We start from the raw sequence: 17,955 nt of genomic DNA, 5'->3' as shown, positions 1-17,955 counted from the left end.
TCCTTGAACTAACTACAAGCTTTTCTTTCTTGTTGTGTTTTGTTTTGTTTTTTTGTCATTGTCTTACTGTTGCAACTTCTTTTTGTTTCCACAAATGAAGAGGAACATAAAAGGACAGCAATTTGATGACATAGAAGAGATGAAGAAAAAAACCAGGGAGGTGTTGTCAGCCATCCAAACAGATGAGTTTGAAAAATGTTTCCAAGGATGGAATCGCAGATATGACCAATGGACAAATGTATTAAATGTAACGGAGAGTACTTTGAAGGTGATAGGGTTGTTTTGCCAAGAAAACATTTACATAGCTTTGGGAAAAAGTCTGGTTTTTGGAGGAGGGTGGGGGTACCCCCTCATATGCCAGTGTTAAATCTTAGAAGAGTTCTCTGCTTGAAATTTTATTTCTAAGTTCACCCACCGTGAATATAACCCTGCAAGGAGGATGTCTTTTGAGTTTTCAGTCAGTAGGTGCATGATGGTACTGCATTTGTACACATTTAGAATATACTTCCTGAATAGTTTTAAGCAGGTTTTTAAAGCATGAACCTGTCGGATTAGATACATGTTCACAAACTGTTAAGAATTTTTCTCTAAACATTTATTCCTATACAATTCCATTAAAAGTTGCTCATTGAAAACTTGACATGAGATTGCAAATGTGTCTTGTTTCTGAGCCACAAATTAATAATATAGGCAAAATAGTAAAGGTATTTCTTGGCGTATACATTAAACTAGTTTAACATAATGTCTTTCCTACTGTTTTTGAAATTATACCCTATGGGGTATTCCTTTCAATGTAATGGGGGATTGTATCACTGAAAGGCCATGAAAGAAAGAAAAAAAAGTAAAATACTTTGGCTTAGTGACAATCTACATTTCAAAGGTTCTCCAGACTAAAAGCTTATTCTTACTGAAATGACTTCTCCCTAACCATATTTAGAGTTCATCTAGGTTATAAATCATATCTCCAGTTATTCATGCTGTTCCAGATTGAATAAAACAAGTATCAAAAGTACTGCAGAGAGAGGTAATAGCTTAGGCACTTCTCAGCTTATCCTTTATCTCTAGATGCAGATATTTGGAGAAATGCACCCGTTTAATGAGAACTATAGTGGGGCATCCATTTACATCTCTTAGGATTGGTTGAATAGAGTATGGCCTCTTAAGTACGCTTTTGATGTCCTTGCCAGTCTGTTTTTTCAAATGTACACATGACACTATCTGAAGAAATACTAGAAACGCCAAGTAAACATTTTTCTAATATCTATTGTTACACTATATGCAGGTGATCGCATCTTGAGGCTTGGTTTTCTGCTTGCTATCAGTGATAATCAGGTTACATATAGAGTATCTGTGAGCTGCTGACTTTATTAGGTCAGCCTGTGTAAGACCTACCTTTTTGGAAACTAATAAGGTGGCAGTTTCCTGTGCTTAGTAGACTTGTAGGGAGCACTTGTGTTGGACCTCTATACCATGGTTACAAAACTCTTGTGTAGTGCTCTGATGTCAGTTTGTATTCTTGATGACCTTCACTTTGTGGGAAACGGATGGTTTCTTTTTTACATAAATAACTTAAAAGAGCACTGCCAGGGCTACAGACATCTCATAACATGCTTGAAGTTTGTTTGTTTGGGTATATCGTAAGAACAAATAAACATCAACAAAATAATAACTGATGCATTCTACAAGTTTTTAGACTATCTTTCCTGGTTTTCTGAATACCTTAGGTATCTTATATAATTAGTCAATCAACTTCTCATGAGCAAAGCAAATTGTATTCTCATCTTGCAAATGAAAAGGCAAGGTGCACAGCAGCCTGGAAAGTGCATGGAATTGCTGCTGAGGCAAGTACAAATATCCATTGTTCATTCAATCCTGCTGGACTGTCAACTTTCTTCTTACTCAGTCTACTAAGGCAACAAATTCTTAACACAGGTACTTGTTCACATAGCCACACTATTTGCAGGGAGCAGGGCTTTCCTGCCAATGACCAATCGCTTTCCTAGTGGCAGTGCTGAATAGGTTCCCGGAGTCAATTTTGACTCACAGTGGCCCCATGTGATAGGGTAACACTGCCCTGTCAGGTTTTCTAGGCTGTGATCGTCATAGGATCCGAAGGGCTGCTGCATAGTTTCCAGCCACCAACCTTTTGGTTAGCAGCCAAACACTTACCTATCTCACCATGAAGGCTCTTTTCTTAATGACTACAGTCAGGCAAACAGTTTTCACCTAAAAAATGTGAATTGTGTTCTGACAGTTCTGACTCAGTAACTTTTGGATTTAATTTGGCATATTCTAAACAGCACCAAGTTTCATTATGAAGGACAGGTGCAAGAATTTAAATTAAAAAGAAAAAGAAAATAACATTATAAAGAAGAAGAAAAATGATAACTACTCTTACTGGTCTTACATTAACCAAGTGACCCAGAAACGGGGTAACTGACCCATGTGTCTTCATGTGATGCCTGGGGAAGGCCTCACCGTCACATCCTCATGAGGAGCCAATCAGACAAACCCCCAAAAGTAGACTCTATCCCATACCCAGCCCAGACATTGTCAAAAGAGATGGCTGAAAGGAGCCTTGGTGGGGCGTGCTGTGACACTCGCCGCTGCTAACCCAAAGATAGCAGGAGACCTACTGACTGCTCCTTCGGAGAAGGCTGGGGCAGTCTGCTTGTGTAAATTCAGACCCATAGTGCCCCGTAGAGCTTTCTAGGCTATCATCTTTATAGGGCAAATATCCATGTCCTTTCTGCTTCCCAGCCCTTGGTGGGTTCAAACCACAGACCTTTGGCTAGCAGTTGAGCATTTCCCCTTGTGCCACCTAGGCCCCTTGTGTTATTAGAAAGTAGTGATATACTGACCAGAATTTGGTTCGAATAATGAACAAAGTATAAAATAGTTTCAATGACTTTATGTATTCCAGATATTAAACTTTTTGAGAAGCAAATAATTATGATTGCTTGTTTAAGTGTTAGTTTGGGTTTGAAATACCCTTATGTTACTGGTAATGTTGGGTTTCTGATATAAATTCCAGAGACAGCTACCCAGATTCTTCTTCAAAGTATGGAGTCTTAATTGGAATGTTTACAGGAACCCCTCTATGTTCAGATGTCTACCTAGTAAGACATGATCAGCCAAGTTTTCATAGCTCCATGGTTGGAATAAAAAATCTGAAGCATAAAGTAGCCCAAGATGATTCCAAGTCACCTTCTGCAGCATTTATTGCCACACATGTACCCAGATAAAGGGGACTTGCCTGGTGGTAAACTTTTCTTTTCTGACCACTTTGACTATATTGGCTGATCTGTTGTTATTTCCTATAAATAGCAGGTAAAATAATTCCTGTATTTCTTACAAATACTGTTATTTCATGAAAGTGCCAGAATTTGACACTTTGACCTGCTAGGAAATGAAGAGAATAGTAGGTAGGAGGAAAATAGTGGCTTCAAGTTTATACTTAGCCTAGAATCAAGCAATTTTTCTGATAGAAGGGGGGAAATAATGATTGGCAGGTTGGAGAGAATCCTAGGTTTTGCCTTTCATGCTTCAAAAGTCTCTGTCATGGTAAAGTTAGTTAACCCCATTTAAGTCTTACCTAAGCTTTACTTCAGATTCAGTACTTTGTTTCTCTCTGGATAAATGTAAAGCATTTTAAGTGACATTTAATAAATAATTTTATTGGGGGTACTTACAGCTCTTATAAGAATCCATACATCAATTGTATCAAGCACATTTGTACATATGTTGCTATCATCATTTCCAAAACACTATCTTTTCTAATTGAGCCCTGGGTATCAGCTCCTCTTTTTTCCTTTCCCTCTCTCACCCTCATACCCTTATGAAACCTTGATAATTTATAAATTATTTTTATTTTCATATTTCACACCATCCACTGTCTCCCTTCACCCACATTTCTGTTGTTTGTCCCCCTGGAGGTGGGGGTTGTATGTTAATCATTGAGTTCGGTTCCCCTTCTCCCCCCACCTCCCCCCTATCCTCATGGTACTGTTCCTCTCATTATTGGTCCTGAGGGGTTTATCTGTCCTGGATTCTGTGTGTCAAGAGCTCTTATCTGTACCAGTGTACATGCTGTTATTTAACCAGATTTGTAAAATAGAACTGGAGTCATGATAGTGGTGGGGAGGGAGCATTAAAGAAGGAATGTGTGTTTCATGGGTGCTATACTGTACTCTGGCTGACTCATCCCCACTTTGTGACCCTTCTGTGAGGGGATGTCCAATTGTCTACAGATGGATTTTGAGCCTCCATTCCAACCCCTCTCGTTCACATCAAAATGGTTGTTTGTTTTGGGTCTTTTAATGCCTGATACCTGATCCCCTCGACACCTCATGATCACACAGATTGATGTCCTTCCATGTGGGCTTTGTTGCTTCCCTGCTAGATGGCCGCTTGTTTAACTTCAAGCCTTTAAGACCCCAGATGCTATATCTTGTAATAGCTAGACACCATTAGCTTTCTTCATCACATTTGCTTATGCACCCGTTTTGTTTTCAGCGATCGTGTCAGGAGGGTGAGCATCACAGAATGGCAGGTTACTAGAACAAAGTGTTCTTGCATTGAAGGAGGACTTAAGTAGAGGCCCAGTGTCCATCTGGTACTTTACTATTTAGCCTATAAATATATGTACATAGACCTATATCCCTACCGTTATATATTAATATATTTACATATGTACATGCCTATGTTTATACCTCTGTAAATGTCTTTTGCCACCTAGTTCTTTCCTCTATAATTTGCATGAGTAACCTTACTCATATTCTTTAAACAGGTCAACCCCAAAACCAGTTGTTACTAGTGCTTCTCCTTGTGCATACATGCAGGTCAAGGTCTTTGACCTTGGTGCTAACTTCTTTGTTCTGTTGGAGCTTTTGCTGCCACTGTAATTCTAGGCCAGAGTTTAGCATATCACGTCCCTGCTCAGAGATGTTTAATAACTCCTTTTGGTCAGGACCCAGCTTAATCCTACTTCTCAAACATATCCTGTACTTGCTGCTCTTCTGCACTTAATTCATCCTGTTTTCTCCATTCTCATCTACCCTCCTCTAGCATAGCGCCTTGTATTAAAAGAATCCTGGCCAACTCAACTTTCAGTTCCTTTTTGCTTTTCATATTATACAAATAGTATCGTGCTACATTTATGAAACTTCTTACACTCAACACGTTGTAGACATCCTGGTCAATATATTAAAAAGTTCAGTGCCATCGAGCCAATTCTGGTTCATAGCAATCCTACAGGACAGATTAGAACTACCTGTGGGTTTCTGAGACTATAACTCTTTACAGGAGCAGACAGCCTCATCTTTCTCCTGCAGGTGACTGCTGGTTTCTAACTACTGACCTGTGGCCAGCAGCCTACTGAGTAATCACTATGCCATCAAACCTTTTTTGTTGTTGTTGGTGGTGGTGGTGGTGGTATATAGCTAAGTTATATTGTTGTAAATATATATAATTTATTTGGTGGTTATAAGAATATAATAGGTTACTAATTTAGCTTTTTTTGTTTTCTGCTAATAGTAAACAATGTTTGATATCTTTGTACCTTTAAGAATATTTATAGGTTTAATTCCTAATGGAATTGTTTACTCAAAAGACATGTACATGTAAAATAGTGATAAACCAAACAAAAAACCTACTGTTAATAGGTCGATTATGATTCTTAGCAACCCTATTGGAGGGCTTCTGGGGGTATAAATCTTTACAGGAGCAGATCGCCTCATCTCTTTCCAGGCCGGAGCTGGTGGTTTGAACCACTGACTCTGCAGTTAGAGTCCCAACACTTAGCCCACTGCACCACTGAAAGGCCCTTCAACATTGCACCAGTTTTCACTATTATCAGCAATTGTTTAGATGCCTTTCTCTTTCTACCCTAACCAACAGTGGGTATTAAATGTTAATTGTTGCCCCTAAGTGAAAATGATATCTTATTGTAACTAGCATTTCTTGTGTGAATGAAATTGGGTATAACTGGCCACTAGATTTTCTATTTGCTGCCTATTTTGATCAGGTTATTCTCTATATTTTATTACATTTATGTATATTTTAATGAGTTAGCTTAAATGTGAATATTTATCCACACTTCTTTGTCATGCAACTTTGTGTATGGCTTATTGCATTTTTAACCATATACATGTAACTCTTTATACACTTGCATCCTAGTCTTCGTTATGTTCCCCATTACATCTTAGAGATGCTCAGCACATAATAGTTGAATGAATCTTCCAACACTGTAGGAAAAAATGATTCAGCTTATTCCTCCCCTCAGAAAACTCAAACACCACATTTTGTAAAGGTAAATAAAATTTAAGTAGCCCATCCCAAGAGTTTATAATTAACTGTGATACTTCAACTTTCTATTTACTTATTTTGACCAAATGGGTTGAATTTAAAGTTGTTGTAGTGCGCGGGACAGGAGCTGGGGTGGTGCAGGGATTAAGTACTCCACCGCTAACCGAAAGATGGGCCGTTCCAACTGACCTGCTGCTCTGTGCAGAAAGATGTGGCAGCCAGCTTCCCTAAGACTTCAGGGCGGAAGCCCTGTGGAGGTAGTTCTTCTCTGTCCTGACGGTCCCTGTGAGTCAGAATGGACTCACTGGCAGGGGGTTTGTTTAATGATCAAGAAGTTAACAAATTTAACTACTCTAAAGGTGCAAATAATGGGCAAATAATAATAAGAATGCCTTGACATATTTTTATCAAAACTCTAAAGCAGTCTTCATACATAAAGAGAAATTCTAGCCAGCCAAGAAAGCCTAAGTAAAAGAATGCTCTTAAACTAAACCATGATCCTTTCATATATAAGCCATCCAACTCTATTAGCTAGACATAGAAGGGAGTTCCCCCTTCCACCCTCCCCCAAAAGTAGGGTCTAGTTGCTCTATTAGAATGAGTCAGATATAATCATGATTGTGTCAAAAGTTCAAAAGGGAAAATGGAAGGTAAAATGAGCTGACTTGGCACTCTTCCCTCAACATTGTACCTGTAAGCTTGATATGTTGTTTCAGAGATTAACTTTATAGACTTCCGTGCCCAGAAGTATGAAAATTCTTAGGGAACTCTTTTCACAAGCTTGATCTTAACATGTTGAATAAAGAGAGCAGTTAATCCCTTTTGTAAAGTAATTCGAGAGGAGGGAATTCAAAATGTAAAATCTCACCTGCAGAAAACACTCAATTCTGGAAAGGCCCTTCCAGCTTTAGACACTTAAAAAGACTTAATATTTTAATGCGGAAGAGTGAACTTGGTTAAAAAGCCACTGGGTGAAATTAGAGAGAAATAATCCAGTCCTTTCTTTCTGGGAATGATCATCCTGCTCTCCAGGGGACTTAATTTTACTCCCCCGGGGAGGTGAGAAGCCCCCCCCACCCCCCCACGCTGTTACAGCAAGCCAGCATCTCTAAATATAAGCTTGACTTTAGTATAATAAGAGTCTTGTTAGGTGCAATTTTGCTCTTAGTCATTAATACAATGAACAAATGTTGTGGTTACCTGGGAAAGAAAATTCAAGTGCTTTTAAACCTCTCGTGAGATTTGGTTTCATGCTTGAAACGTATACAGTGTTGTGCCCAATAGCATCCGTAGAAGACTTCAAGCTGTAAGGTATACAACATAGAAGTTAATAACACTTTGGGGAAAAATGAGACCATTACAAAATGGGTTTCAAGGCCAAATAAAAAGCTTTTCTTTTGCTGAATGGCAGTTACTTAACTAGTGGCATTAAGTTTAACATATGCCTGGAATTTTCTTCAGAGTTAAATTGTGCATGAAGTTGTCCCTGTACACAAAGTGGGAAGTCAGTCTTTCCTTCAGGTGGCACTTAATTTTTCCCCTACAGTTGTACACGTTCAGAGATGGAATCAGGACAGAATACACTCGGAAAAGGTATAGTATTAAATGGCATTTTCAGCAAGCTCTGGCTTCAGATGGGTTGTGGCATTCCTGCTGCCTACCCATGCTGCGGCATTCATTGCCCATGTTGTTAGTTACCAGTAGTCCATTATGACTCATGGTGACCCCCTGTATTTCAGAGTAGAAATGTCCCATAGGGTTTTCAAGGCTGTAGCCTTTCCGAAGTAGATCATCAAGGCTCACTCCCCAAAGCATCTTTTTTTATGTGTGTATTAAAATCTACTCTCGGCAATAATATACTAGTGTCAAGCAGCTTCTGCTAATAGTGCCTTGTTGGAAAACTGTACAAATGGGATTTGGTATCATGTTTTCTCTTTAAGAGGGATCTGGTAAAAAACAGAAGTTTTCCTGAGGTTTAGAAGTTGACAGAAATGGCAAGTATTAACTATTAGCCTTTGTGACCTTGCAAAGAATAAGATTCTAAAACAGCGGTTCTTAACCTGTGGGTTGTGACCCCTTTAGGGGTCGCCTGATTCATAACAGTAGCAAAATCACAGTGATCAAGTAGCAACAAAAATAATTTTATGATTGAGGGGGTCACCACAATGTGAGGAACTGTATTAAAGGGTAGCAGCATTAGGAAGGTTGAGAACCACTGCTCTAAAAGTTCTTCTACGTTCTCATGTAACTGCAAAGTGCTGGGCTTTGTGTTTCCCTTTTTGACATTTACCCTCTGCCCGGAGGACTCCGGACCTAGGAGCCCGATCTTGTGTGTCTGACTCTTCCTGCTCATCCGTAGAGTGCAGATAGCACACTGCTTGCTTTCCCTTACTCTCTGCTGTGTGTCCGAAGGCCAGTGTGCATAATGCTTCATTCACTTAGTTTCTTTCTTTTTTTTTTTAAATCATTTTATTAGGGGCTCATACAACTCTTATCCCAATCCATACATACATCAATTGTGTAAAGCACATTTGTACATTTATTGCCCTCATCATTCTCAAAATATTTCCTCTCCACTTAAGCCCCCGGCATTAGGTCTTCATTTTTCCCCTCCCTGCCCGCTCCTCCCTCCCTCATGAGCCCTTGATAGTTTATAAATTATTATTTTGTCATATCTTGCCCTGTCCGACGTCTCCCTTCACCCACTTTTCTGTTGTCTGTCCCCCAGGGAGGAGGTCACATATAGTTCCTTGTAATCGGTTCCCTCTTTCCAACCCATTCTCCCTCTACCCTCCCAATATCACCATTCACACCACTGGTCCTGATGGGATCATCCACCCTGGATTCCCTGTATTTCCAGTTCCTATCTGTACCAGTGTACATCCTCTGGTCTAGCCAGACTTGCAAGGTAGAATTCATATCATGATAGTGGGAGCGGGGAGGAAACATTTAGGAACTAGAGAAAAGTTGTATTTTTCATCGTTGCTACATCGCCCCCTGACTGGCTCGTCTCCTCCCCGAGACCCCTCTGCAAGGGGGTTCACTTAGTTTCTTATGCAAAAGCTAACCTAACCCAAGTAGTGAGACCTTTTCTATTTCCTTTTAAAGTACTTAAGCTCTTTTTTCACTGCAACCCTGAGTGAGCATTGTGTACTAAAATGCCATCTAAAATGGATGGCAGTCAAAGCTTTTCCTCATTCTTGCTCAGTTGATATTTTACAACTCACCTAAATCATGGGTATCCTGGTGTTGTGGTGGGCTACACACGGAATTGTTAACTACAAGGTGAGTGATTTGAACCCACCAGCCGCTTCAGCGGAGAAAAATGAGGCTGTCCACTCCACGAAAGATTTAAAGTCTCGGAAACCTACAGGGGCAGTTTGACCTGTCCTATAGCTGTGAGCTGGAACCTACACGATGACAGTGTCTAAATAACAGAAAAACAAACTATGCTTATGTAAATAACCTAAGCTGGTCACCCCAAAAGGCTTGTGCAACATGCATTTAACATTTTGTGTCATTGTGTAAATGTGCTTTCAGTTAGCAAAGTTTCATTTTCTTAGAGGTAACAGTACCTTCATAATTTTATTAGTATCTAAAATTACCATATTAGCAATTTAACAAGCGTTTCGTTCGATAGTGCCTTAGTTTAGAAGTAACCTTTTTGTTGTTTCAGACAAATCTTCCTATTTTCAAGCTGAAGGAATCTACTGTTAGAAGAAGATACAGTGACTTTGAATGGCTGCGAAGTGAATTAGAAAGAGAAAGCAAGGTAAGAATTATTTTCAAGCAAAACATCCCAAGTTTTTATGCTTAAGATATTTCAGGAAAGTCAGCTTGAATAGAATGGATTAAAAGCAAATAGGATTTCTTTTTTGAAACAGTTTAGTTTTAGGTTGTTTTAGGGAGAATGCCTTGGTAGTGTTTCCTTAGGACTTTCTTCTTTCTCTTAGGGACTTCAATTACTTTCTCATGCAAAAGCGAACCTAACCCTCTTGAGGCCCAGTTGAGGTCTTCATTGACTCTCCCTTGAATTTATATCACTTCATGGAACTCTTGCTATTACTTCACTTCCTTCTCCTTTCTTCCTGTTCCACGGTCCCTCCACCCCCATCCCTTCTTCTCCCTCACACCCTTCGCCAAGTTTCGCTTCCTTACTACATCTCATATGTCAGTGTATTATATTTCCTTTTTTTTTAACTGCATCTAATAAATAAATGCATTTTTAAAATCATTACACCCAACCCCCAAAAAACCCAGACTCACTGCCATCGAGTTGATTCCAACTCTTAGCAACCCAGTAGGGCAGTTCTATTTTGCCAAATCGGGTCAATATGAGTTGGAATTGAATTGATAGTGCTTGGAGCATATCGGCTGGAGTTCCAGGACTCCATATCAATTATTAAAGAGCCTGTGGAAAGTATACTAGAAGCCCACTGGGCATCTTTTATTGTAGTATATTTTTAAAACTAGTGTGTGTGTGTGTCTGTGTGGTGAGTTTTAGAGTGAGAGAATGCTCAAAGATACCCAAAAACTATTTTGAACAAATATTGAGCTGCTAGACATCAGAAGGTTCTTAAGATTAAAAAGTAATTACAACAGTATAGTTTAGTATTGCTTTAGGGATTGGCGAAGAGATTATTGGGATGTAATAGAGTTTAGAAACTGACCCTTGTGTTTATAAGGAATTTAGTTCAAAGCAAAAGTAGTGTTTATCAATCAGTGGGCAAAGGAATATATACCCAGTAAATGATATAATAAAATTTGGTTATCTACTTAAGAATAATGATTTATAACTCACTATCTATAAATTATGTGGCTTGAAGATCTAAATGTACAAAAGTAGTTAGGAAAATTTGGGATAATGAAAGAAGAGCTGTTTTATAATCAAGGGGCATAGGATCTTGATACAGGGTTTGGGCTTTTCCTAACGTAGACCTAGCACATTGTGACATTTAATAAAGATTTACTGACTGTATACTTCCCGTTTTCTTCCTTAGTGACGCTTTACTGAGATGACATTCACATCGCAAACTCTTAATGTATACCGTTCAGTGGTGTTTGGTATATTCAGAGTTGTGTAGCTGTCACTACTGTCAAATCGAGGACCCTAAGAAGAAATAAATAGTCACTGCCCATTTTCCTGCCAAAACTTCCCCTTCTAGCTCAGACAATCATTAATACATTTTCTTTCTAAATGAATCTTATTCTGGATATTTCCTGTAAATGGAAGCATAAAATATGTGGCCTTTTGTGTTCCTCTTGGAAGAACCATACCTAGCCCTGCCCACCAGGATTCTGGCTCCTAAGTTTACCAAGTTATTCTACAAAAGGTATTCTTACGAGGTTCACCAGCAACTTCTTAAACCGATTACCATGGAGTCAGTTCCTACACACGGCAGCCCCCAGGTGTGTCTCTAGAACTGTGCTGCAGTGGCTGATTTTTCACAAGTAGTACTTGGTCCTTCCTTCTAACGCACCTGTGGGTGGACTTGACCCCCCCCCCCAACCTTTCATTGAGCAGCCAAGTATCTTAACTGCTTGCTCCACCCAAGGAGTGTGAAATAAACAAACCTAGCACCATCTAGTCAACTTCAGCTTCCAGTAATCCTACAGGACAGGGAACCTGTCTCTCAGGGTTTCTGCGCTAAATGTTTACAGAGACATTCCACCTCATCTCTCATCCGGGAAGCAGCTGGCGGCCTTGAACCATAGACTCTGGTGCTATTTAATTGGAACTTGAGCTTCAGCTAATTCCCAAAAGGGAGAGATCAGAATTGTATTGACCCTAGAGAAAGGCTGGGGAGAAAGCTGGCCTGGTGTTTAGCCTAGGATATGGAAGAATGGCAGCAGGCAGGGTGGTTTAATTTGTCATCAACTGGTGTGCAGATGGTAAGAGGTTGAGGAAACTGACCACAGAATTCTTAATTACCCATTTCAGTAAGAACATTATTATCAGTGTTTTATTAATTGAGAATCCATGTTCACTTCTGAAATTTTTCTTGCAATAAGATACTGCCTTCTCCGAGTGACATCAAAAATGGCTGATGGTCACGGTGGCCTTAGCTGAGCATTACCTGACTGTTCTCTTTGTATTTCTGTGCTTTGGAAGACGAGGAAGGATGATAATTGAACTATTAGCCTTGCCCTTGGTGAGCAGTTGCCTTGCCTCCAAACTGTCCTTATTTTAGTGTGTTTTTACGGATTCCCGTTTTATGTAAACTAGCTCAAGAGTGGTATGTCTCTCTTAGTAAGGCTGTAAACAAACAAACTCACTGTTATTGAGTCAATACTGACGATAATCTGCCTTTATCTTGTGCTCTGTGTATTTCCACAACCCAGTTAACAAGCCAGCACGACCAGAACTTTTTCCCTTGTGTGTTTTCAGGTTGTCGTTCCCCCACTCCCTGGAAAAGCCTTTTTGCGTCAGCTTCCTTTCAGAGGAGATGACGGGATCTTCGACGACAGCTTTATTGAGGAAAGGAAGCACGGGCTGGAGCAGTTCATCAACAAGTAAGTGCTCCCTCGCCTCCAGCTGTGAGAATGAGCCCTTTCCTGAGACAGCCTCAGTACAGTGTGGAAGGCAAGTCACTGGGGATTCCCATGTACAGTTACTCGTTTTTCCCCAAAATAAAAATGCCTAACAAGTTGAATATCATGTGATAAATATTAACACACTTGTATGATTGAAGTAAGTATCTTGGTGTTGACCTAAGTTTTGTATTTGTTTTTCTCGGTTAATTTATGCAAATTACATTTAAAATTACAGTATTTTAAAAGTACAGTTTTACTTATGATTCTTTCTGATTTAAGGAATGTTCTGTCATGAACAATAGAACTTACAATGCACTTGCAATCGTTTTGTTTGATTGCAGATGCAGGTATTATCAGCACGTCTTATGTAAAGGTGCACATTTTAAATTTTCATGGCAACATATATTCTTTGTAAAGTAAAAAGGCTCGGGATGGTTTATCTTTTACTGTAGAGAACAGTAATAAACTACCCATTTAATCCCACTTGGAGTATGGTTAGTCTTTTTAAGTAGCATGAGAGGAAAAGACTCCCTGTGGTTATACAGTGGCCTTAAGTTCCGTCAAGTCAAGTCCTGGGAATGTGCTCGTTTGAACTAACTCAGTAGCAGCCCTGGAGTTCTTAGCCTAGTGATGTGAAGAAGTGTGAGCAGTAGACGAAGAAGGAAGGGCTGCGTGAAGTCGTGCGCTCTGCTTAGCTGTTGCAGCGTACAGCCGACACTGGCCCGTGCGCATCCTTTCCCTTGGTGGAGGCGTGCAGTGTTGTTGGGAGATGCCCTCAAGGTGCCTTCGACTCACCTGCGTTTCCAGGCTGCAGTCTCTAGGGGAGCAGATCACCAGGTTCTTCTCCCCCGAAAAGCTCATTGGATGGGTTCAAACTGCCAGTCTTTAGGTTAGTAGCCCAAGTGTTTAACCACTGGACCACCAGGATTCCCAGTGATATACTTCAGATGCTTTTAATTTTGAAAAATGAATTGTGACTACCCAGCTTGGTCTTATGTTTAATATATGATGGAGACTTCCCCAAGCAAAAAGGCCGCTCTGCCTTTTTCTTAGTGCGTTGGTCTCTGGTGTGTCTACCGCTAATCCCATCTGCTTTCCTTCTTTAAAGTACATTCTTAGATCCAATGACATTGCATGTTTCAAATCAAAATCCAGTTAGGTTTCTTAGGAATGCTCCAGCTGATGTGTCAAGATGACCGGGTGTATATGCCAGAAGCCATGCACAGCTAGTCTCAGGTGACCCTGTGAACCAAAGGAAAGAGGATGTACCACTGAGTAGAACGTAACGTTACAGCACCCACCCACCCAAAATAGTGGACTAAATTTGTCTTTTTTTCCCTAGGGTCGCTGGGCATCCTCTGGCACAGAATGAGCGTTGTCTTCACATGTTTTTACAGGACGAAATCATAGATAAAAGCTATACTCCATCCAAAATAAGACATGCCTGAAGTGATGGCAAGAAGGAGACCAAAAAAAGAAAAACAAACAAACAAACAAAAAACCCAACTTTCCATAACTATTACTGATTCGTATGCACCAGTGAAGAAGTTCTCACTAACTCTTAGCATGCTGCACAGAGACCGGTCTAACATGCCCTCCGTGTGCTAACACTCATGATGATGCCGGTTTTGTTTGTTTGGGCACTTGACAAGAAGTTAATTTGCTTTAGCGAAAATCCCTCATTCCAGCCTTTCCCTCAATCGCTCTCCCTCGCTGTTCTCCCGCGGTGCGCACCACCTGACGGCCTCGCCAACCTGTCTTTTCAGTGTCATCTGCAGTGTCCTCACTAAAGTGACCGCCTTGTCTGCTATGCACAGATTGTGTGTCATGTCTGCTTCTTGAATCTGACTCACTAGAATGTGCCCCTTAGCCCTCTTTCCACTCCGCGATGTCACCTGTCCTGAGTCCTGTGTAGGAGCACGACACCGCTGCTTCCCACTCCCGCCCCCAGAAGAGACACACTTGTGTGTGCAAACCACGTCTTCCCTCGGGCTCGAAAAATCCTCCACACGGAAGATTCATGAGGGACATCTTTATATAATGTGTAAAGAACAAAATCCAATTTATATACTAAAATCATTTGTCTAAGATTTTAGGTGGTTTTCCAATAAAAATGAAACCGCATTTCTGATGTGCACTGAGTGTGCGGCCTCAGCTCGTCCTTTCCCCTTTCTGGCTTTGCTGCTTGACTCACGTGTGGAGAGGGATTATTTACTAATTCTATACTCTCAGTCCTGTAACTCCACTCCTCTCTAAACAGGGTGATATCAAATATGCCAGCACCCTTTGAATGGGGCATTTGCTTTTAAACAACAACAAAAAAGTGATGTGCTTAAAAAAGGAGAAAGCATTCCTTACGGCTTTCCGAGCCATTTAAGAAGCAGTCTGTGTATTTGCAAAATGCTCTAGCTCCTCGAGCCTTCTTTCAAAGGCTTTTCAGTACCATGCCTCCTGTTTTGTCAGAAGAATGTTTTCCTATACCCAAATGATTTGTTTAAATAAACTTGTTGTAAAGGGTGTTGCAGACCTTTTCTCTTTAATTTGGTTTGGGCTGGGCACACTAGCTTCTTGATACGGTGCTGTCAAGTCTGTTCCCACCCATAGCAACCCATTTGGCAAAATGGAAACGCCCACTGGGTTTATTTGGCTGTAATCTATATTGAAGTTTGCCAGATCTCGGTCTTCGGAATGGGTGGGTTTGAGCTGCCACCCTTTCAGGCTGCAGTGAACCATGATAGCGCCAATAGTCCTTGCTCCCTGACTGAAGGAAACATCAAATCACTGCAGCCTGGCTCTCGAATTTGGATCTGCACAATACCAGTGAATCGATGGGGCCAAGACTGTCTTTTATTTATGTGTCCAGTTGTGTCTGAAATTGTTATTTAAGTTTCCCATATACTTCTGAAACCTTTGGCCCGTAGGGGACCATTTGATTCTTGGAATTTGGGCAGATTTCGCTTAGTTTTGTTTTGCTTTTTAATTATAGTCAAATATATATCATGCGATGCACTGCTTTTTCCACTGTAAGTGTTATGGAGTCACATGTACCATGCTGTACAACAGTCATCATCCATTGGCCAAAAAATGGTATCATTTCACACAGAGACCCAAAACAAAGCCCACTGCCATTGAGTTGATTCCGACTTTCATAGCAACCACATAGGACAGTAGAACTGCCCCAGAGGCTGTAAATCTTTACAGAAGCAAAATGTCAAATCTTTCTCCGAAAATGCTGCCATCCAATTGATGCTGACTCAAAACGGCCCTATAGGACAGGATAGAACAGCGGTGTGGGTTTCTGAGACTGTAACTCTACGGGCATAGAAAGCCAGGTGATTTAGAACTCTGGACTTTGTGATTAGCAGCCCAAAACATAACCACTATGCCTCCTCGATCTATCTGTGCAGAAACCTGGGACCCTCACCAGTCCACTCCCCTCAGCCCCTGGTCACCTTTGATGAACCTTTATCCCTGTGCGTTTCCTCCTGTGCTCGGTATTTCATATAAGTAACATCGTAAAAATGATTGGTCCTGAGTCTATGACAGCACAATATCTCCACGGTTTATCCATGTATCAGAACTTCATTTCTCCTTGTGGCTCAATAAAATATGATATACCACTTCTGTTGGCTTATTCACCTCTGGGTGGGTGCTTGGGTGGTGGTGTCCACCTTTTGTTGTTAGATGCCATCGAGTCACTTCCGACCCATACTAACCTTATTCACAACACTGCCGGGGGCGCACCATCCTCAGTTGTTCCAATACTTGGTGTGAACCTACCTTGTAGCTATTGTGAATACTGACGTACAACTACCTGTTTGAGTCTCTCGGCACTTTGGGGTCCATACCAGAAGTGGAAAAACTGGGACATAAGGGAACCCTGTGTTCAACTTTGAGGAAATGGCCAGCCATTTGCCATAGTGTGGGGTTAAAGGGAAGAGGAAACCCCATAAAACATCACAGGTTTGGTAGGCGCAATTGTACAGCGATAACAAGTAGAGATTATATTAAAGTCATAGAGAGCATGAGAGTTAAAGGATGGAGTCAAGTAATGGAGTCAGACGCAATTCATGGTAGCATCACTCACCTCAGCCCCACTTGATGGTCCTCGTGGAGGGGACTTAGCCACCAGAGTAAAAGCAGCTGCCTCGTCCTCCTCAGCCACCCTCCCGAGAACCAGGGAGCCTCCTTATTTATTGCTAACGACGTATCGTATCACTTTCGGGGGGATCTGATTACAGAATCATACATCACAGAAAGGGGCAGTACAATCCATCCTTGAGCAGGTTTGTTCATTCTGGTGTCTCATACAATAAAACACAATTACTATCCTGGGAGGCGTGCAAGCCCCCTGATAGCAGACAACAACCTACGTCATAGAGAGGGGTTGTAACATAGGCAATACAAGCAATAGGAGGGGGATGACCTAGGGGTGAACGCGCAATAGTAAGAGGAGGGAATAGGGGGAAATGTGTGGCAAGATGGTAGCCTAAGCTTAGTCATCTTAGAGCTTAGAAGCTTGCCTTTGGGCACTGCTTCAAGGGAACAATAACAGAAAGGACTGGGCCCTACTTAGGGTGAGTCAGACTATACTGTCTGGCCACTCTAGATGGCTGATGTTAAGGAGGATAACCTCTGACCTACTTGTGCTGACGGCCCAGCATACAGTCATACTCAAGCAACTAAGTCTCGTACATATTACTGAGGAGACAGGAGAAATCCTTCTGTTCCCCACACCATAGCAACTGGGCCATCTCACCGCCTCACCGGCAGTGAATGAGGCCTGGAGTTGCTTTCTCCACATCCTTGCCCCCACCTGTGGCTTCAGTCTTTCTGGCAATCACCCCAGTAAGAATGAAGTGCGACAGCACTGCAGTTTGGAGTTTTCTTTTGCTGCATTTTAGGAGTTCTTTATATATTCTAGCTAGTAAGCCCTTGTCAGATACACATAATTGCCACATATTTCCTCCCACTCTAGGTTGCCTTTCACTGCCCTCACACGTGTTTACTTTTGTTGAAGTCCAATGTATCTAGTTTTTCTTTGGTGGCTCATGGTTTTGGTGTCATATCTAGGATTCCATTGTCAAACACTAGTTCCTGCAGCATTGCCCCTGT

The 17,955-nt window shown here is 41.1% G+C and overlaps 1 protein-coding gene across 1 annotated transcript; it reads left to right on the top strand.

Annotated features, from left to right (window-relative positions):
• Positions 1-9,540: 9,540 nt before the first annotated feature.
• SNX3 (sorting nexin 3) lies at positions 9,541-15,357 on the top strand. Its single transcript, XM_030886855.2, has 4 exons — positions 9,541-9,591; positions 9,983-10,078; positions 12,695-12,819; positions 14,183-15,357. The coding sequence occupies exons 1-4, from the start codon at positions 9,541-9,543 to the stop codon at positions 14,286-14,288; spliced, it is 378 nt and encodes a 125-aa protein (XP_030742715.1). The 3' UTR covers positions 14,289-15,357.
• The last annotated feature ends 2,598 nt before the right edge of the window (positions 15,358-17,955 follow it).

This window comes from Echinops telfairi, unplaced genomic scaffold, assembly GCF_000313985.2.
Source record: "Echinops telfairi isolate 266 unplaced genomic scaffold, ASM31398v2 ScPeMD7_3533;HRSCAF=4204_0, whole genome shotgun sequence".
NCBI lineage: Eukaryota > Metazoa > Chordata > Mammalia > Afrosoricida > Tenrecidae > Echinops > Echinops telfairi.
The sequence above is the reverse complement of the archived record's forward strand: the minus strand, read 5'-3'. Positions and strand labels throughout refer to the sequence as shown.

Coding starts and splice junctions, on each gene's coding strand:
- SNX3 (XM_030886855.2), top strand. CDS start 9,541: ATGGGTATCCTGGTGTTGTGGTGGGCTACACACGGAATTGTTAACTAC. Junction 9,592..9,982: donor ACGGAATTGTTAACTACAAG/GTGAGTGATTTG, acceptor TTGTTGTTTCAG/ACAAATCTTCCTATTTTCAA. Junction 10,079..12,694: donor AATTAGAAAGAGAAAGCAAG/GTAAGAATTATT, acceptor GTGTGTTTTCAG/GTTGTCGTTCCCCCACTCCC.